This window comes from Eumetopias jubatus, unplaced genomic scaffold (assembly GCF_037043125.1).
Source record: "Eumetopias jubatus isolate StellerSeaLion01/CBP00866 unplaced genomic scaffold, mEumJub1_p1.0 scaffold_12, whole genome shotgun sequence".
NCBI classification, from domain to species: domain Eukaryota; kingdom Metazoa; phylum Chordata; class Mammalia; order Carnivora; family Otariidae; genus Eumetopias; species Eumetopias jubatus.
Window position 1 is genome coordinate 77,691,156 of NW_028274818.1, and position 21,221 is coordinate 77,712,376.

Sequence of the window (21,221 nt, forward strand, 5' to 3'; positions counted from 1 at the left end):
CTCCCTCCCCGCCCCAATCCAAGCAGATCTGTTGTCATTCAGAACAGGGGTAGGCAAATATCTACCGCAAAGTCAAATACTAAATATTTTAGGCTTTGTGGGTCATATGGTCTCTGTTGCAACCACTCAACTACACAGAAAACAGTCTTGGATAATATGTAAGCGAATGGGCATAGCTATGTCCCAATAAAACTTTACAGAAACAGGTAGTAGGCCAGATATGGCCCTCCAGCTGTACTGGGCTGCCCTGATTTAGAAGATATGAATTCTCATTTTGAACAGAGCCTGGTATTGAAACATGCCCTGGGCAGAGTCAGGCATTGAACGCCGTGAGGAGCTGGGCGGAGTCAGGAACTGGACAGAATCAGGGACTGGGCGGAGTCAGGGATTGGGCGGAGCCAGGGATCGAAGAGTCAGGGATGGGTGGAATCAGAGACTGGGGGGAGCCAGGGATTGGACAGTCAGGAACTGGACAGTCAGGGATAGGTGGAATCAGCGACTGGGCAGCATTTGTGAGCGGGCGGAGTCAATGACTGGGCGGAGCCAAAGATTGGACAGTCAGAGATGGGTGGCATCGGGGGACTGGGCGGAGTCAGGGACTAGGCGGAGCCAGAGATTGGAGAGTCAGGATGGGTGGAATCAGGGACTGGGTGGAGTCAGGGACCGGGCGGAGCCAGAGATTGGAGTGTCAGGATGGGTGGAATCAGAGACTGGGCGGAGTCAGGGGCAGAGCACAGTGGACAAGGCCAGTACTTCGGCCTGCAGGGCTGGTATCTTGGCTGGGAAGCTTAGACTTAAAAGCCACCGTGTGCCAACCTCCAGACCCTGGAGAACTACTTTCATGATTCTTGCCATATTCTCAAAAGTACCTGCACTCTAAGTTACTTACTACTTTTTAACAATGACTTTTAAAATATAAATAATTGTATTTTTTTAAGCTTTTATTTATTTATTTGACAGAGAGAGAGAGAGGACAAGCAGGCAGAACGGCAGGCAAAGGGAGAGGGAGAAGCAGGCTCCCTGCTGAACAAGGAGAGCCCGATGTGGGGCTCGATCCCAGGACCCTGGGAACATGACCTGAGCGAAGGCAGACGCTTAACTGACTGAGCCACCCAGGTGCCCCTAGATAAGAGTATTTTTAAAGGGAAAATCTACATCGCTGTCTTTAAATGACCATCAGTAGCACCTTCTGTTAAAAGGTCACCTCAAACATAAATACTAAGTAAACACTAACAGAATCCTAGCTAGAATATGTTGGCTCCAGAAGGTTCTAAGCCTGAACCTTTCTGTGTCTGTCTTGATTGAAACAAGATTAGTCAGTGTTAAAGACACCTGAGCATCGACTGGGACCGTGTCCTTGAAGTGCTTCGAGGTGACAGGGAATAAAAAGGGAATAACTTTCACTAAGCCAGCTGATGTCCAGACACACCAGCTAAAGTGAGCAGCGCACATTTTACACGGGGTGTGTGTGTGTGTGTGTGTGTGTGTGTGTGTGTGTGTGTGATTTTTCTCTATCTGCCTCATCTTTCTTGGTTTCTCTCTGTCTTAGGGACTTTGTGTTTCTTTCTCTGTCCCTTTCCCATCTGCCTCTGTTCATCTTTTTGCCACTTTCTTTTTCTGCTATGGATACTGGATGTTGGTGAGGCCAGAAGCAAGCAAAGTAAATCCTGATGGTGGGCTCCCACCTACCGGAATGCTCAGGGAGTCATGATGGGATAGGAGGAACCATCCTGAGGCCCCTGGGGACTTCTGAATTGGCAGAGCAATGGAGAAATGGGGCCCTGGCCTGCTTAATGAACTGGAACATGAAGAGCAGAATGTAAAAAAGAAACATGCCAGAGCATTAGAGGGGACCCAGGGCCTCAGAATCCCTGGTTGGCTGGCCCAGCTTCCTGGCCCTTGCGAATCAGCCTGGAGAAAGAGGAGGCGGCCCCTGTCTCCCCTTCTTGGCCCATGACATAGAGCCCAACCTATGCCAATGCTCACCCTGCTGTTGGCTTACAAGCAAAAACCCTGATATGGCTTCTGCCCAGGCTTTTCTGCTTTGCTGGGGCTTCCGGTGAGATAGGGACACAGCTCTGCCCAGATGCAGGGAGGCCACCTGAGCGGGTCAGTGGTGGAGCCTCCCCACGGGGGCAAGGGCACGCTGAGGCTCTCCCATTGAGGCTCTGGCCGGCTCCAGGTTAATCAGGGAGTCCTGGCAACACGAGCTGCTTCCTCAAGAAGACAGGCATCCTCTGACAAGCGGGCCACTGCCCAAGGTCAAAGAGCCTCTATCGAGGGTGGCTCGGGCTCTCTCCTGGCAAAGGGGAGGGATGCCTGTCCACAAGCTCACATTCTCTCCACCACCCTCCCTGCCTCAGCCGCCTTCACCTCTTGGTGCCTACCTCCCTCGCTTTTCCTCTTGCTCTGTGTCTGTCCCTCTCCGTCTCTCCAGCTCTCCTTACTCTCCCACATCTTGCTTCTTTGCTGGGGTTGCACGAGCCAGTCTCATCTTGGAATGATTTCCCCTCCAGGGTCCAGCTCCCCAATTTCTGGTCTGGGATTCTATTACTCTGCCAGCTCAAACTGTCCCAGTTCCCAAAATCCAGCCCTCCATCACCCCCACACCAAGTTCTGCCATAGCCCCATGTCAACCACAAACGGAAAACTCTTTCTTGCCCAAAATAGGTGATCATAAAAATAAGGGCAAGAAAAACACAACTAAGACATTTGCCTGCCAGAAGTGCTCCCTTTGTTTTTTATATACAAGTATGTAAGGATTTGGGTTTTTTTTTTTTTTTTTAAGCACATTAACTTACAGACAAACAGGAGGCGAACAGGAATCCAAGTGGGGGGTGGACTTGTCAGCTATCAGGTCAGAGGTGTGCACATGACAGAAGTCAGCCCTGCTTTCGGCCACTCACCGGTCCCCGCACCACTGCTATGTGGGCACCTCATTTCCTACACCTCCGCCTCTGCGGTCGGCCTAGACCTCACCCATAGACCTGCAAGGAGCTTTTCAACACTGCCCTGGGTGACCCTGTCCCTGCTGCCCAGTCCTCAGTGGAGGCGAGGGGCTGCTCTGTGTGTGTTGGGAGGGCGGGTACGGCCAGCCCCCAGGGCCTGTCTGCAAGCTGCCTAATGCCTCAGCATCCCATCCAGGTTACCCACACGCCCCACGCAGCCGGAAGGGGCAGCTGGGGCTAGGCGACCAGGCCTCTTCGTGCTGTGTCTGAGGAAATGAGGAGAAACCAGCAGAGCAGCGTGCCCCGTAAGAGCTAAAGGCCGTGCCCAGCTCCAGCCTCAGGAGGGAAGACTATGTCCAGGGGAGCCGAGTGCCAAGGGCTTAGCTAGGGGCCCCAAGCCCTGTAAAACTCAGGCCTCCCTCTAATTATGCAGGGGAGCCTCCTGCCTTGTCATGATACCGGTTATGTCATCTTCCAAGAACAAAAAGCTGATTGCTTTTGAAGACTCAGGGCTCCAGGCGTCCACCAGCTCCCCTCTGGAGAGGCACTGGCCCCTCCTCTCCTTGATACCCAACGCCCCCTGCTCTCTGCCATCTCCCCAAGTTCGGAACTCACACGGGAAAGCCGCAGGCTAAGTGGGGGGGGGGGGCCTCAGTGAGGCCCATTTCTTTTGTCAAGGCCCTACGTGCAAAAAAGAGCAGCCAGTGAAGTTCTGGGTCTCGGAGACCTGGGGCACACACGGGGAGACCGAGATCGGCCATGGCGGCCACAGCACTGACTGACACCACTGACCTTGGCCGATGCGACAGAGCAGGATTTCGGTTTCTTCCCTGGAGTGCTGGTTGTTAAAACCCTTGCCAGCACACCACTGACTGAAAGAACCACCGAGAGACGGACAGCCCGTCTGCTTGCCCCCCGGAAACCGGGGAAACCCAAAACAGACCCCGAGAGGGGGAAGAGGAAGCAGCTCTTACCGCATCTGGATATCAATTCTTTGAGCTAGTTTTCTCATCTGTTCTTGGCAACATTTTAGCAAATCTACTTCCTGCAATGAAAAATGTCAAAAAGAGCAGCGCCCCTTAGAAAGTCACTGCACCCCGGCCTCCCAGGCGAGTGACCCCACCCCTACCTCTCGCCGCCCACCCTTGACCCCCCCTCCCCCCCAAGGTGAAATGTCAAGGTGGGGTCCATTTCCTGCCTCATCCCACCTGATCCCCGGGCCAGACAGGTAAGGGTCAGCTCTGGAGGATCCACGTTCCTCGTCTTACTTTCTTCCTTTTTTATACGCTTCCCGATTAGAAGAAAATTGAGCACCTACTATGTGCCAAGTGCTCATTTGTAGACTGTTTTATCATTACATTAAAAAATGCATATGAAATGGTACAGTATGTGACATATAGGAGGTGCTCCATAAACGCTACCTTTATTATTGTTATTATCAGTATTATGACGATGCCCATTTTGGAGATAAAAACTGAGGGTCTCATGACTGCAATTCTCCCTGTTCTCCATGCAGGGCAGGCCCCCAACAATGCTTTCTGAGCCCCGACTTTGCGTGGGGTGACACGTCACTTCTGCTGCTGGTAGGCAGCTCAGAAACCTCTATGACCGACTGGGCAGACCCAGGAAGCATCTTACCCGGATAAGGTTTTTCTCCACATTGTCATGGACCAAATCGATCCCGATCCTTTTCTCTCGATGGTACAGACACTCCAGAGCAACCTGTAGGGAGCAGCCGGAAAGAGTGTGTTTGCCCTGCACCCATAATGCAGACCCTGACCGCAGGCGACTCACATCCATCTTTGCCGTGATCTGCTTTATCTCCAGCAAACCTGGATGCTCCGTGTGGCCTCATCACTGTGCCTGTGGGTGGGCTTCACCTCCCCTTCCCCCTCCGTGGGGACCGCGGGATGCCATGCCTGCTGATGGGTAGAATACGGGGGCATATCTCCCAGGTTTGCCGTGCAGATTAAGTTGGCTCGACAAATGTAAAGCACTCAGAATATGCTCAATAAATATTACCTATGAATGTGTGTGAAAATCCCTTTTTAGAGATCTGTAAATGGGGTGGGGGTGGGGCTTTGGAATGTGTCCAGGGCCAAGTGAGACCCTGTCACACAGCCACGCACCTTGCAATGGTCGTGGGGCCATGAGCAGCATGGAACACAAGACTGGAGCAGGGGCTGCCCAGGGGAGCTCCTGCAATGAGAGGCTGAGAAAGCCTGGTGATTGAGCCACGAGCCTGTGATGTCACAAAGAGTAGCAGGAGGGAGAAGGAAGCAAGGGAGCCCCACGTCTTGGTGCTGGGATGCAAATGCATCTGGGAACTCAGAAGGGGAGAGGGGTTCACTGATTTCACAAGAATTTCCTGAGCCCCTTTTCCGACCACACCCCATCAAGGTGCTAGGGAGACCACAATCAACCCAATCGGAGGGTCCCCACGCTAAAGGAGCTCTAAGAGACAGGAGAGAACACACACAAGTAAACACACAAAGCGGTGCAATCATTTCTCACTGGGAAGAGGGCTTGGATGCGAATAGTCAGGGGGATGTGGGTGGGTGGGGAGCAACCGGTAGGGGGTTGGCCGGGTAGGACTTCGCTAAGGAGGTGACAGACTAAGACGTGAATTATCAGAAGCAGCAGAGACGAAGTGGAACAATGTGCCAGGAAGAGGGAACAGCAGGTGCAAAGGCCCTGCAGTAGGAGGAGGGGCAGAGAGGAAGCCACTGGAACTGGAGAAGGTGAGGCTAGAGCGGTGAGCAGGGCCTGGGCTGTGCAGGGGCTGGAGTGGGTGACGAGGAATTTCGGTGTTAACAGGGTGCATTGAGGGGGGTTTTAGCGAGGGAGTGTGGAGATCCAGTTTCATATTTAAAATCGCCCCCTCTAGCTGGAAGATGGGTGGGAGGGGGGCGGGAGAGAGGACGACAGGAAGGAGGCATCATCATTGTCCAGGAGGAGGGGGGCAGCCCTGGAGACAGGGAGCAGTGGAGCAGAGAGATCTCTGGTCCCCCAGCCAAGCCACCACGTGACTGTCAGAGGAGCTGCACCAGTGACCAGACAGAGCCGGGTTTCCCAGACAGGCTGGAGGGGTGAGGAGAGCAGAGGAGGACAGCAGTAGGTTTTGTTGCCTCAGGTCCCCCTGCCCGCTCTCCTCTCAGGGGAGAAACCTGGGGGGCAGAGGGACACGGTAGGAGTCCCCATAATGTCGGAGAGGCGCTCGGTGCCAGGTCTCCTGAGGGATCTGGAAATGCAGGATGTTCCCTTCCAGAAAACTGACATTCCCTGACACAGTTGGCACAGGGCGCCCTTTGCCCTGCCCCTATCTTCCTGCCTCAAATGAGATCAATATGCTCCTTGCAAGTAGGAGCTTGCAATAGGAGATATGAAATCTCCTCACGAGCAGTAGGACAAAAGCCACAAGCTGAGGACAGGAGAGCAGAAACACAGGCTCCTGGGTCCCCTCCCCTCCGGCGTCGAGTGGAGGCTGCAGCAGCCTGCTGTTTCCTTCTGGAATTCTCATCACGACTTGGCTGAGCCTTGGCTGAGCGGCAGTCAGGTGTCCGTTACATGCCGCCAAAAGCAGTCCTAGCTGATCCGGGATGTGACTGGAGACAAAGGAGCGTCGAGCATGTCTGCATCCAGATACGTATTCGTTTACTCAGGAAATACTTACTGAGTGCCTACTATATGCCAAGCACTGTAGGAGGCTGGGAAGACATTCAGAACACTGACCCAGACAACGGGCCATCGGCCAATGGAGGACCAACACAGACATGCTGCCCAGCACAGCGGAGGATCTGTTTGGAACACGCTGGTGACAGAGCAGACAAAAATCCCCACCCTCGTGGCACTTAGATTCTAGCTCAGCGAGCAAAACAATAAATAAATATATGCATAAGTTAGAGAGTATGTTAGAAGATGTTTAGGGCTATGGAGAAAAAATACAGCCATTATTTTAAGTATATCCCTCTACAGAGCGCCCTGCGTGCACACATCCACACGCACACACAGGCACGTGTGGAATGTCTGGATAAAACCTCTGCAGTTCTGACGTAACCCCAAGGAGAAAAGGAAATACGGTTCAGTCTGAGGAACCCCGATCTGACTGGGATAATCCTGGGCTATAGGAACTGATCGCAGATGATGATGCAGCGCGAACCGACCCACAAAGTGCCCCGTGGCCTCGACCTTCCTTGGAGAGGAGCGGAGCGCCCAGGGCTGCCCTCCCAGCGGCTGCCATGCCCCCTCCTCACCCACACTCACCTGCAGTGGACAGTTGAGCTCCTCGGCCACACACTCCAGCCGCCTCTTGACTGTCTCCAAGCTGCGGTTCTCGTTTAGGAGCCTCTCCAGCTCGTAGCCCAGCTCAGACTTCCAGAAGCCAATGTCGGACAGCCTCTGGCCCAGGTTCCGGCTGGTCCCCTCCTGCATTTGGCGGGTCAGCTGGTCCTTGTCCTGCATGAGCCGCATGGAGTCGCCGGTCAGCCGGCTGGCCCACAGCCGAGAGGCCTCGGCCCCGCGCATCTGCAGCTTGTTGGACCTGTCCCAGTCATGGGGGCTGTAGCGACAGAAGAGTGCGGAGCGGAGCGCGGGCAGGATGGTGGGTGGCCTCAGGGCGCTGAGGCACATCGCTCCCTCATCCATGCAGGTCTGGGCGTTGGAGATCTTGTAGAAGAGGCTGGGTCTCCCTGAGTTGAGGTAGCGGTACCCAGGCAGGTAATAGGGCTGGTAACATTCCTGGATCTCCGGGGCCGGCACAGCCGGGGGCAGGGCACTGAAGCCACAGGCTTTCTTGGGGCCACAGTAACTGGTCGTCTGGGTGGTTCCAAGAAACTCCATCCTCCCCCATCAGCCACCCTTGGGCAAAACTCTGAGGGGCCAAGGCACGGCAGGGAGGGGAAGGATCTTCTCTTAGGGATGGGCCGGACCTCTATGACTCCGCACTGTTGTCATAAAGCCTGGGGGAGTGGGGCTTTACTGGGGCCCTTGTTCATTTCAGGCCGGCTGGAGCCATATTGTCCCAATCGAAACGCACGCAAAAAAAACAAAGTGAAGGGGAGTTTCTCAAGCCGCAGAATTGGAGGTGTAAGAAATGCATTGATCTATTTTTCCCTAATAATCAGATCGGCCTCTCACGCCTAACTCTGCCTCTGGGAGAAAATGTAGTAAACTCTGTCAGCCCAGGGACCATCTGGTCAAGGTTAGCTGTCTTCCTCCCCTCTTTATCCCCAAGACAGCACCAACGTGGAGCGTCCAGGGCATGGAATACTACTCAGCCATAAAAAAGGAATCTCAAATGGATTAAGCCAAGTAGAAGCCACTGACTCAAAAGACCACATCCTGTAGGATTCCACTTAGATGGCATTCTGCAAAGACAGATCCATGTGGACGGAAGACAGATCGGGGCCCCCAGGGGCTGGGGGTGGGGGGAGGTGGAGGGACCACAAAGGAGCAAAGGAGCATGGGAAAGCGTGGGGGCAGTGATAGCAGCGTTCTCTGTCTTGACTGTGGTGGGGGTTACACAGCTGCACGTATTTGTCAAGACCCACAGAGCTGTCTGCTAGAAAGGGTAAGTTTCACCATACATAAGCCGTATTTCAATACACCTTAACTCAGTAAAGAGGGTGTTGGGGGGGGGGGACTGTGAGGCAGAGACCATGTCTGTCCGGCTCACCACTAAGTCCCAGCACCCAACACACTGACAAATGAATGAACGAACGAACGGGCATCTAGAATCAAGAGCTTGATTGTGCCAGAAAGAGTATTCAACCCTCTGTTCTCTACCAATGGTTTTACCCATCAAGAAACCTGCCCCTCTTGGGCTGGTGGGAGCAGCAACAAGATCTCAAGGTTCAGAACAAGAGGGGTACTTGATGTGTGGGGCCTTTCCCCCTTCTGATATGGGAAAAAGAAGAACCTAACCCTCAAATAAGTGGTCCTTGTTAGTGAAGTGTGATGGTCAAGGGGAATTCTCTCCCTAATTATGACCGAAAACAGTGGCTATAGAGGACCAAGAGGAAGATAACATTAAGCACCTTCTGTATATCTGATGTTTACATATACTCACTGAATTTCCACAGAGAACTTAGAACTGAGCCTTGACGCCCACCCCCATCTCGTAGGGTGGGCTCTGGACCCCCTCCACACCTACAACGCTTTCTTTTGTAGGGTCCTTTAAGATGAGACACCACACACAGGAAGTGGTTACACATCCAGGGCAGCCAAGAAATGGACCAAAAAGATTCAGGGTATGTTGGAAGCATGAAAGGTTCATGTCCAAAGATAACAATGTGACCAAGATCTAAGGGTATAAAGTAAGATTTAGATTTTTCTCATCGTGGGGCGCCTGGGTGGCTCAGTCGTTAAGCGTCTGCCTTCGGCTCAGGTCATGATCCCAGGGTCCTGGGATCGAGCCCTGCATCGGGCTCCCTGCTCAGTGGGAAGCCTGCTTCTCCCTCTCCCACTCCCCCTGCTTGTGTTCCCTCTCTCGCTGTCTCTCTGTCAAATAAATAAATAAAATCTTAAAAAAAAAAAAGATTTCTTTCATCGCCCCTAGCTATGTCCAGTCTTCCTAGATATAACTACTATAATCAGATTTTTCTATTTTTTTCTGGAGATCGTGTATGCAGATACAAGCACATGCAAGCAGATTCTGGTTGAGTTGGGCTGGGGCAGGTCCGGAGATGCTGAATTTCTTACAAGTCCCCAGCGGAGGCCGGTCCGGGGAACACACTTGAAGTGAGACTCTGAAATACGTTCTAGGAGGGAAAGGACCTTGTTTGGATTTTCCTTGTCATTGCATCCACAGCACTTGGTAGAATACCTGTAACATAGCAGGTGCACAACTGGGGTTTGTTGAATGAACGAAAAAAATGGATGAGTGGGTGGGTGCGTGGGTGGATGAATGAAGCAACAGAACGTCAGAAGCTATTAAGTGAGAAAGGTCAGTTGAGAACAGGTGGCTATTACCTCCACGGAAAAAGGAATGGTAAGCCTGCCCGCCCAGTCCAAAAGACTCAAGGAATCAACTTCTAAAAATTTAGCAAGTGACAAATACTAAAAGTAAGACCTTTGGAGTATAACTCTGACTTTTAGCAGCGCCTCACCAAGGGAGGGGTCGTGGCATTTCCAAGGTTCATCCATGTCATAGCAGGTACTTTATTCTTTTTTGTGTTGGAATAATACTCCGTTGTGTCATGGACCACTCTTGCGTTTCCATCCATCTGTGGATGGACATTTGGACATTATGAATAATGCTGCTACGAACATTCGTGTCCAAGTTTCCAATCCTCTTGAATATATATCAGGGAGGGGAACTGCTGGGTCCTGTGATAATTCTATTTAAGATACTGTTGTGTTTTAATAAAATGTAAGTTTCTAATTGGGTAGTTTTTTTTTTTTTTTGCTTATTCTCTATTGCTATAATAAAATAAAATTAAATTTTTAAATTTAATAAAAATAAAATTGCTAATTTTCATTGCTTATTCCCTATTGAATAGAGTATACGTAGAAGTTAATTCAGAGGACCCCTAGCCCCGGGGTTCAGTCAGCCCCAACACATGCAAGCTCCCTACACTCTGTTTTGAGAGTCAGTTCCTAATGCTTGGGAATCAGTAGGCGCTCTCTTTGGGTGCAATTTTCGTCTCCAGCCCCTTGGGGTGTTTTGCACCCCTGTGTTCAGACAGTAGACTCGAGATATACAAGGAGAGCCCAGATGGGAAGAAACCAGAACTTCGCAACTTCCCCATTCTGTCATTCTGTGTGATCGCCGGTGCCCAGAACAGACAACGGTGAAGGACAGCGTGACCTTCGAAGTGTGATATTTTTATTTGGAAAGTGGGCATTTTAGTTCATACATGAACTCTTTTCTAAACTCAGTGTCTTTGAAACTGAAAGGTAATCTCTGTATTTGTCCGTTGTATCCAAACTAACCAGGAACAAAACCATTACCTGAAATACTGTTGTAGAGAGGGCAGGAGTGTTAAAACTATTATCTACCTCAGCAAATACGTTAGAGATTAGAGAGACCTCTCATCCACCACAAGTATTTTTCTCGTCTGTGAATTTAATGGGAAGCCCAGCAACCTACAGAAGAAAAGCATCTAGACTGTCTTACTCAAGTGATGGCTGGAGCAGCGGCATGCCACAGAACTTCCTGCAGCCGTCAAATCAAATCGGCAAGCATTCCTTGGGCGCCCCCTGTGGGTAGGCAGGGATCTTGCACCTGCACCTGCTCGGCAGCCAGAATTGGGGACTGGAGGTGGCTCCAAGCCGTGCTTAGAAAAACAGCAAAATAGGGACACACGGGGGGGGGGGAACGACAGAAAATCCGGAAAGAAGCTGCTTTCAACTCAGCATCTATGTCAGATTGTATCATTCAAAACCCAAACCTGCATGTCACAATAAAGCATGTTCCCCCACTTCGGATTAAAGAAGGGTATCTTTTGGGAGCTTAGAGCACCAGCCCTGGCTGGTGTCTTAATAACCCAGCAATCTTTCTGGAAATCTCCCCGCAGATACATGCCTCCATGAGTGCTAAGTGCGTGCACACGGGGCCGTGTGTTCACTGCTGCATTGATCGTAGCAACGAATAAAGGCAGAACCAACTGCGGCCCCTCAATACAGGATGGCTAACATAAAAAGCCATAGTTTTTATGGCTTTTATGCTTTAATGCAGCATAAAAAGAAGATGGACCTGTAGCTGGTAAGAATTAATTTCTAAAATATAAGGGAAGAAAAGCAAGATACAAGACTGTTTACACGGTATGATATATATATATGTGTAACTTGTACACACGGAAACACTTCCAGAAGGATACAGCGGAACCCGCGTTAGGGTGATTACCCTTAGGGGGGACAGGAGTGGAATTGAGGGGTGAGAGACACAGAGGGAGGCTTTTACTTTTTGGTTAAGCCTTCCATATATATATATACACACATTCGCAAGATTTTATTTTAATGCATACATAGTATGTATTTCACATATGCTCATGTATATGGTATAGACAGTCTAGTGGGTATTATATATATCTTCCATACTTATACCCTAATAGGACTTCCACTTCTGGCTAAAATTGGATAATAGAGATTGGCTCTACCCTCCCAACTGAAACAATTCAAAAACACTCAGAATATATAAAGCAATGATTTCGAAGTCACTGGACATCAGGCCATGAAGGAGAGTCATCTCTAAGGGACGAGAAACAAACAAAGCAAGTCATACAATGACCCCAGCTCGCTGCCTGGGCAAAGCTTCCAGGCCTCAGCGCAGGGACAGGGAACTCCTTGAGTTGAAGAGACAGGGCTGGGAATGCGGGACACCAGTGTGGCGAGGGTCTGAAGGACAGAGCGTCAGAGAGGAGAGGGCTACCCAAAGCGAGCTCTGGAGATATGCAGAGGGTCCCTCTTAGCAGAGCATCACTGGGGAGGGTACATGAAGACACCACCCTAGGCTGGGGAAGGAATCATCCCGAAGGGTTAGAGGGAACAATCCCCAGAGCTCCCCCGGGGCTAGTAATAGCTCTCCATCCCACCAACCACAGTAGACAATTTCATAATTTGGGCAGCAGCAAGTCCAATACTCAGAAGGGTTTTTGCCTCGGGGTTAGGGCAAAACTAGCCCCGGACGTAATGCCTCTCTGGTCCCGTCTAGAGTGAAGCTGAAAAGCCCGATCTCAAAAGATAAAAAAATGTTTCCAGTCAATTAACCCTGCCCCCAGAGAAAAGATCAAGAATACTTGTGAAAAGAGAAAATTTTTCAGCACTCAGTAAGGTAAAATTCACAGTGCCTAGCATCTAATAAAAATTACCAGGCAGGCAAGCAGCAGGAGAGTATGAACTCAAGAAGCTAGACCACAAACAGGACACAGTAAGCAGAGACATGGCAGACACACACACATACACACACACACACACACACACAACTGAATTGAACATTAGAAGATGGAACGACAAAGTCTGTCTGAGATGCAAAACACACAAGATGGGATTACAGGGGTGTTTCCTTCAGCCGGGGCTGCCATAAAGTACAACAGACTGGGGGGCTTATAAACAATAAACATGTATTTTTAAAAAAGATTCTATTTACTTATTTGAGAGAGAGCACAAGTGTGGGGGAGAGGGAGAGAGACAAGCAGACCATCCACTGAGCGGACCTCGATCCCAGGACCTGAGCTGAATGAAGCCAGGGGCTTGACTGACTGAGCCACCCAGGCGCCCCCCCAGAAACCGATATCTCACAGTTCTGGAGGCTGGAAGTCCGAGATCAGGGTGCCAGTGTGGTGGGCTCTGGTGAGGTTCCCTTGCTGGCACGACCACCCTCATCACCTGCCCAAGGCCCGCCTCCTAATGCCATCACATGGGGAGTCCGGGTTTCGACAGACGAACTGGGGGTCGGGGTGGAGGTACAAACATTCAGCCCATAACGAGGCAGGCTGGGACAATGAAGAAGAAAAAAATCAGTGAAGTTGAAGATGCAGCCACAGAAAACCTCCAAAAAGAAACAGAAGACCAGAAAAAGAAAAAAAAAGAACTCTAAAATCTTGCTGAGAGAAATGTAGAAGGACCTAAATGGAAAGCTACATTATGTTTGTGGACCGGAAACCTCAAGAGTGCTAAGAAGCCACTTCTTCCCCAGCTGAAGGTTAGAGTCGAAGCAAACCCCAATGAACATCCCAGCAGGCTCTAACCCCCTACCCACCCCGGGTAGAAACTAGTAAACTGGTTCTATAATTTAAATGCAAATTCAAAGGACCTAAAATGGCCAAAAACAACTTTGAAAAGCAAAACAGTAGGAGGATTTAGGCTTTCTGACTTCGAGGCTTATTCTAAAGCTACAGTATGGTATCAGCACAAAGACAGACAAGGATCAATGGGAGAGCACAGACTTCCAAGAGATCAATGCAGACTAAAGAATCCGGAAATATACCCACATATTCACAGTCAACTGATTTTCAACAAAGGCACAGACTTAATTCCGTGGGGAAAGGACAGTCTTCTCAACAAACGGTGCTGGAACAACTGTATATCTATAGATTAAAAAAATGAATTTCAGCCCACACCTTGCACCGTATACCAAAATTACATACAAGAACTAACTGCGAATGGGCCACCGACCTAAACATAAAGCCTGAAACTCTAAAGATTCTAGAAAGAAACAGAAAATCTTTGTGACCTTCTGTTCAGCAAAGATTTCTCCGAAGTGATGTTAAAAACACAACACGTAAGAGAGAAAAGAACAAACGGAGCCTCACTGGAATTAAGAACGGCTCTTCAAAAGGCATTTTTTAAGAAAATGAAGACAAGCCACAGACTGGGAGAAAATATTTGCCAAGCATATAATTAATTGATGACGGACTTGTATCCAGAAAACATAGTATTCTTGAAGCGCAATATAAAACAACCAAAAATGTTTTTAAATGGGCTTAGGATCTGAGCAGACATTTCGGGGAAGAAGCTATGCTAATGGCAAATGAGCATGTGAAAGGCTGTTCGATATAATTACACACTAGGGAAATGCAAATTAAAGCCACCATAAGAGATGACTGTGCACCTACGGGAATGCCACTGTGTTTAATCCTCCCAACAACGAACACTTTGAGGTAGTTAATATTATTATCGCTGTTTTACAGAAGAAGAAGCTGAAGCATGAAGAAAAGATGCGAAAGCTGGTAAACAGGGAACTGGGATTTGAATGCAGACCCCTGGCCTTCAAGAATCCTCGTTCTTAACCAACAGAAGTAGGCTTCCCTACATGTAATTGGTCTGAACCTTATTTTTTTACTCATTTTGATGTTGTGTCTATTGATAGCTCTTTGTTAGATATTTTTGGGGTTTATATGGATAGCTCTTTGTTAGACATATTTGCTGGATCCTAGGGAAGAGGTAGAAAATTCTCTCCACCTAAACTTAGTTTTTCGGGCTTTTCCTGACTACTTTGATCGTAGGTGGGGGGAGAGCGCCACCTACTGGTGAAAGACGGAAGTGCAGGCACCTCAAAAATGTGTTTTCTCCACTTGCAGGGGTTTAAGATGCTCTCGTCCCGCTGGATCAGCATCTAAATGTTTAACCAGCTTGCCCCAGGTGCTGGTCTTGTTTCATCCACTAACCTGCCATGTGATTTTGCGCAGCTTTCCCCGTTTAGGCCTCTATTCCTGCATTTGTAAACAGGGTGCAGGATTTCACCTCTGCAGCTCTCCTCTACAGCCCTGAGTTTACTTAAAACACAAGCCTGTATTGGATCTTTGCTCTCTGGATGTTCTGTGCTTGGTGCTTTCCATGAATTACAGAGTTTTACCCCCCACAGCAACCTCACGGAGGGGTGGGGGGAAATGTCTTTATCATCCCCATTTTACAGATGAGCAAACCGAGCTGCAGATGGGAAGGCACCGGTCCAGTGGTATTCAGCTCATGAGAATTGGAGTCAGGATTTGAACAGGACCTCCGACTTCGGAGGCTGTAAAGCCATGGGTCATCTGCCCTTACCCATCTCACACATCCCCACCCCGGGGAGTCCGGAGGCCATCACGAATGACCCCGGAGGGTTTTTATTTTTCTAATTTTGACAGTTTTATTGTTGTGTAAATATGTGTTACATTTCACATACAAAGTCATTTTAAAGGGCCCTGAGGGCTTTTAAAACATGCTGTGATACTGTAATTTATAATGAACACATGTTTGGTCTTCTTCCCCCTTACTGACACAGAGCTCCTAAAACTCGGGCAATTTCCAAAGAGAGTGATTAAGGTGTCTCTTGTTATGTTAATGAAGTGACTTTAGGGCCTCCGGTTCAGACAGCGGCTGGTTGCCAGGGAACCAACCCTGTGATTGGAGGGTTGGAACTTTCAGTACCCCCACCCCCCAACCTCCGAGGGGCTGGAAGTTGAGCCAATCACCAACGGCCAATGACTTAATCAAGACCTGCCCTTTTAATGAAGCCTCCGCAATATCCAAAAGGACCGAGTTTGGAGAGCTTCCAGTTTGGTGAACGTATGGAAGTTTGGGGACAGTTCTTCCCAGTGAGGGCATGGGAGCCCTGTACTCTCTCCCCGTAACCTTGCCCTAAGCATCTCTTCCTCCTGGCTGTTTCGGAATTCTATCCTCTTACAGCAAGAACAGTCATCTGGTAAGTGAAAAGTTTTTCTGAGTTCCGTGGGTCGCTCTAGCAAATTAATAGAATCCAAATGGGGAGAAGGTCATGGAAAACTGATTTGTAGCCAGTCGGCCAGAAAACAATCTGAATTTTGATGGGCGTCTGCGTTCCAAGGAGGGGGGGTTGTCACTGGAACCCCCAAACTACGGCCAGGCAGTCAGAAGGACAGGTGACAACCTGGATTTGCAACTGACATATGAAGTTGCAGGGGGAGGGGAGTCCGGGGGGCAGTCTTGTAAAAGTATGCCCGTAATCTGTGGATTTGAACGCGATTTCCAGGTGAATAGCATCAGAATCAGTGAACCGAATTGAACTGTAGGACACCTGGCTGGCTTCCCCAATGCTGTTTGTTGGTTTGGAGAAACCACACCCCACATCGGAAACAGTCCAGAGCCCCCCTTTACATGCCAAAGCCCCCCGCCCAAGATGCTAAGGGAACTGGCTATGGGGTAGCAGGCGCCTGGCCTAAGATCCCCCAGGGGATCATAACGTGCAGCCGCGTTGAGAAACGAAGCTCCGGGAGGTATGCACACAGGTGTGCCAGCACTCTTAATGAATATTTAAGCTCTAATCACTTCAGAAGTATAAACAAACTTTGGGGGAAAAAAAGATTTTATTTTTAGAGCAGTTTTAGGCATACGGAAAAATGCATCAGGAAGCTCACAGAGTTCCCGAATATTCCCTCTCTAGCCCTCCCACCCCAATTGCCCCCATTATTAAAACGTCTGGCCTTGGGCGCCTGGGCGGCTCAGTCGGTTAAGCGTCTGCCTTCGGCTCAGGTCATGATCCCAGGGTCCTGGGATCGAGTCCCGCATCGGGCTCCCTCCTCCTTGGGAGCCTGCTTCTCCCTCTGCTTCTCCCTCTCTCTCTCTCTCTCCCTCTCTCTCTCCTCCTCTGTCTCTCATGAATAAATAAAAAAAAAAAAATCTTTAAAACGTCTGGCCTTGGTGGGGTCATTTGTTAACAATGGGTGAACCATAATATTGAATCGCTGTTACTAACTGAAGTCCACAGTGTGAGTTAGAGTTCACTCTTAGTGTTGTAGGTTCTGTGAGACTTGATACGTGCATAATGTCAGGTATTCACCATCACACATGACACACAGTTTCCCTGCCCTAAAAGTCCCCAGCGCTCCACCTCCTCATCCCTCCCCCCACCCAACCCTGGGCAACCACAGATCTTTCTGCTGTTGTCTCCACTTTTACAAATTTATTTTTGAAAGCATTTAAAAATGTAGCTAATTAAATCTTTTGGCACGGACTAAGTTTTCCACATTTGAATCAACATTTCCCGCTCTCGCTTTTTTGTTTCAGTCCTCCTTGCCACCTTCAATCAGGGGGACCGAAATAAAAATTTTAAATTTAAAATCTATCAAACTCCCCAAACTAAATAAATGTAAAGGAGATGTAAATAGACTTTTCAAATGCTGATTCTGGTTAAGTTTGCAGCGTTCACACTTTCCGAGTTACTAAAATGGAAAACTGGGCTCAGACTTCTGGAACATGCTGTGTTCGGGAAGGGAGAAGGCAGTGGATTCCACGGGCCAGAAGCGGCTTCCGTGGGATGATTCCGGGAGGTGACCTGTCCCAGAGGAAGGCCAGTGGGGAGAACAGTCGTGGTGAAGGGCAGAGTCACAGAGTAATGGCTGGGGTGCCAAGGAAATGCTGCTCAGTTCTGGATCGAGCTTGGCATGCACAGTGGCACATAGCAAGAAATGGGGTGGGAGGGGTAGAAGGAGTCACGGGGGGCCACTGAAAACCACGTCAAGATTGGTGCTAGCTTGCGCCATAGGGAGCCACGGAAGGTGCCCGAGTAGCCGAGTGGCCCATCTGAATTGTAAGGGGAAAGGACCGTAAGACGTGTAGCAGAGACAGCCCTGTGCCGGCCACTCCCTGGTCTCCTTTCCTTCCAGGCACATGCGACCGACCGCACTCCCTAGGCCTCTTTTGGGTATGAGCCTGTGACCGATTCTCGTGCACATATAGGGGTCGTTTCTGGATGGAAGCATTTAAGAAGCATCGTACAATTCACGCGCTCCACCTTGGGAGCCCGTGTTCAGACAGTGGCAATGTGAGGCGGTAGGGCCTCTGTCATCTGTCTGCCCGAGGAACAATGAGCAGGTCTCTGCCAATGAACCTGTTCAAGTAGCCGGAGCCAAAAATGATCTGTGCTGCCTCGAGCCTCTGCAGGCCCAGGAGGACGAGGGTCTGGATGAAGGTCACGGGGCAGTGATGTCATATGTAGCATCGGCTGTCCGTTGCCGCCCCGAACTTGGGGGCTTAACACAGTAAGTGTTTCTGTAGGTCCTGAGTCTGTGTGTTGCCTGGATGGTTCTTCTGGACTCACTCACACACCTGGTGGCCACTTGGGCATCTGGATAGGGGGCTCTGCACCAATCGACTGGCCTCTCCCAGGTCTCAGGGTCCCTGGTTTGGGATGGGCTTGGCTGGGACCCCCCCCCCCAGGTGGCTCTGCTAGGCCCGTAGGTCTTCCCTTCTGCGGGCTAGCCCCAAAGCGTTCCCATAGGGAGGGCAGACGGGCAAGCGAAGAAAGTGAAAACAGGCAAGGACCTGTTTTTTGTTAGGTCACATCGGCTAACAGCTCATTAGCAAAGTCAGTCACAAGCCTGAGCCCAGAGTCTAGGGGTAGAACAGAGGCCCTGCTCACAGTGGGGTGACGTATTGGGGCCATTTGGGCAACTACACCACATCACACACAGGTGAGGCCACAGGACTTGATGCCTGATTGAACATGGAGGGAGACATCCTGAATGTTTCCAGTAGGAGCCGCCACCTTTGACTGCCATCTCTATACACGCCCACCACCCCACCCACCTAGATGTGGCCTCTGTTTTCATGCCCCTGGAAACTAGGCTGCCCTTGGGTCTTGCTTTGACCAGCACAATGTGAAGAAGAGACCCTGCACCAGTTCCCAGCCTTGCCCAGCTGCCATGGAAAGGTGCTCAGGCTAGACCACTGAATGATGAGCAACCACGTGGAGAGACCGTGGCCACCTCAAGGGAAATCAAGGCACACATGAGAATGAGGATCTTCTACTCAATTCCCCCTGAAGGAAGCCCAGATAAAACCAGAGGACTCATGAGAAATAATAAACCATTGTGGTTGTAACCACTGTGTGCGTGCGTGCGTGTGTGCATGGGTGTATATACGTATGTGTGACTTGTTACGCAGCAGGTGCTAACTGATAAAAGGGGAGATGGTGAGAAGGAAGCAAGGCTGATGCTCACGTTTCAGACTCGAGTTCGTAGGGCAGTGGTGGTACCATTCTCTGTGGTAAGAACAGAAGGAGGAACTGGTTTGAGGAAAGAGTTGTGGATAGAAGTTTGTTATGCCTGAAGGACTGAAGGATGTGGAAAAGCGTGACTACAAGTGGGCCAAGGACAGAGTCTTGAGACGTACTCCTCTTCAGAAGTGGTTCTCAAACGTTAATGGATAAAATTGTCCGGTGAGAGCGAAAGGTGCAAGTTCCCTGGCCCGGCCCTGGAGTTTCTGATTCAGGAGGTCCGGATGGGCCTGGAAATCTGCTCTGCAGCCTCATTCCTGCCCTTCGGCTCCCACTCCCACAGACGGAAAATTCCATCCCCGGTGAGTCAGGAGTTTGGCTGGGGACAGTGGGAGAAAGACCTGGAGCAATGCGGAGAGGAGGTTTATTTGAGTTTACTTTTCAGTGTGGGATGGGATCATTTTTGCAGCCTTGTGGGGAGGAGTGAGGGAGAGAGTGAAGAATGGAAGACCTTCCCTGCCTTGGAGCGGGGAGACTGGCTGAGTGGGAGGGCCCCTGGGTAATAAGAGATCGCAGGGCTGCTGAAGACAGCTGGGAGCAACGTGCCGGAAGTGTCTCAGGGGACATCAGTAAGGAAGACTGGAAGTGGGCCGGCCCTGGGCCTCCGCTGTGTGGCTGAGGGGGGAGAAAGAGCCTGTGGTCATGAGAGTTCAGTGGAGCCTTCTGGCTGCGAGACCCTGGGCAAGCCACTTGCCCTCTCTGAGCCTCACGTTCTTCAGTGAAAGAATAATTTGCAACCTGCCTCCCGTTGTACGGCCTAGTGGTCAAGAGCCCAGGCCCTACATCAGACTTTGTTGGCATCCCCTCCGTGCTGCTTACTGGCTCCGAGACCTTGGGCAAGACATTCCCGGTGACCCTGTCTTCCTCCCTGCAAACCGGAGATCACAACAGTCGCTGCCTAACAGGTGACTTCCTCTCTGGCCTCTGGGCTTGTTCATGCGGTTCGTTCTGTCTGAAATACCACTTGTCACCCCCGCTACCACCCTGTCCCAATCTGGGTGTCAGCTTTAAGGCAGTCTTCCCTATCACCCCGCTTGTCTCCTGTCATAGCCTTTATAAAACTAATGTCCAGCTTCGTTATCCGCTGTGCCAACCAGGCTGGGCACCAGGGCAACAGGATTCAGGGCCGTTTGGTGAGACCAGCAGCTCGTACAGAGCCGCTTGGCACCATGTGTTTTGGATGACAGTGCAGGCTCGGGAGCCCCATGGCCCAGGTTCATCACTGTCTCCCTCGCTAGGAGCTGTGTGACCTGAGGAAAGGAGTTCACACGTTTTGACCATCAGTTTTCTCACCCAAAGGCACAATTTTGGGAACACTGCTAGCACGGATTCAGGCAGGAAAGATGCTAAAACCGCTGAGTGCAAGGTTAATGAACAGGATATTCACACGATCTCAATGAATTATCTCAATCTTTCTTCATTACAAATGGAAAAGGGTACCGTTTGCTGGAGAGGCAGGAGGGACAGAGGCCCCTTCCCCAAGCCAAGCGGCCAAGCCCTCACGTTACCAACCACGGGACCCCTGGCATTCAGTGCCTCTCGCTGTGACACCACAGTTGAGCACATTACTCAAGGGCCTTCTGCCGAAACCTTTTGACTGAATCTAATCATAACGGGGGTGGGGGGGTGGTATTCTATAAGGCAAATGGCCCGGACTACATCCAAATTTATCCACGTCCTAAAAGACAAAAAATGGCAAGGGGGCGGGAGAGGAGCACTGTTCTGAATTAAAAGAGACTGAAGAGAACAAAGGGAAGGTGCGACTTTTGACTGGATCCAGAATGGGGGGGTGTGCGGGAGGAGGTCTTATTTGGGACAAT

The 21,221-nt window shown here is 50.4% G+C and overlaps 1 protein-coding gene across 2 annotated transcripts in view; it reads right to left on the reverse strand.

Annotated features, from left to right (window-relative positions):
- The window catches only part of TEKT5 (tektin 5), a 49,433-nt gene that overhangs the window by 27,684 nt on the left and 528 nt on the right, over positions 1–21,221 (reverse strand). Inside the window, exons 2-4 of one of the 2 annotated variants that reach the window (XM_028117645.2) lie at positions 7,212–7,636; positions 4,587–4,670; positions 3,923–3,993 (exon numbers count right to left, since the gene is read on the reverse strand). In XM_028117645.2, the coding sequence (XP_027973446.1) occupies positions 3,923–3,993; positions 4,587–4,670; positions 7,212–7,592 (536 nt within the window). In that variant the 5' untranslated portion in view covers positions 7,593–7,636. Of the gene's footprint in view, positions 1–3,922; positions 3,994–4,586; positions 4,671–7,211; positions 8,321–21,221 lie in introns of those variants that run through there. The other variant, XM_028117644.2, reaches the window with a different exon arrangement.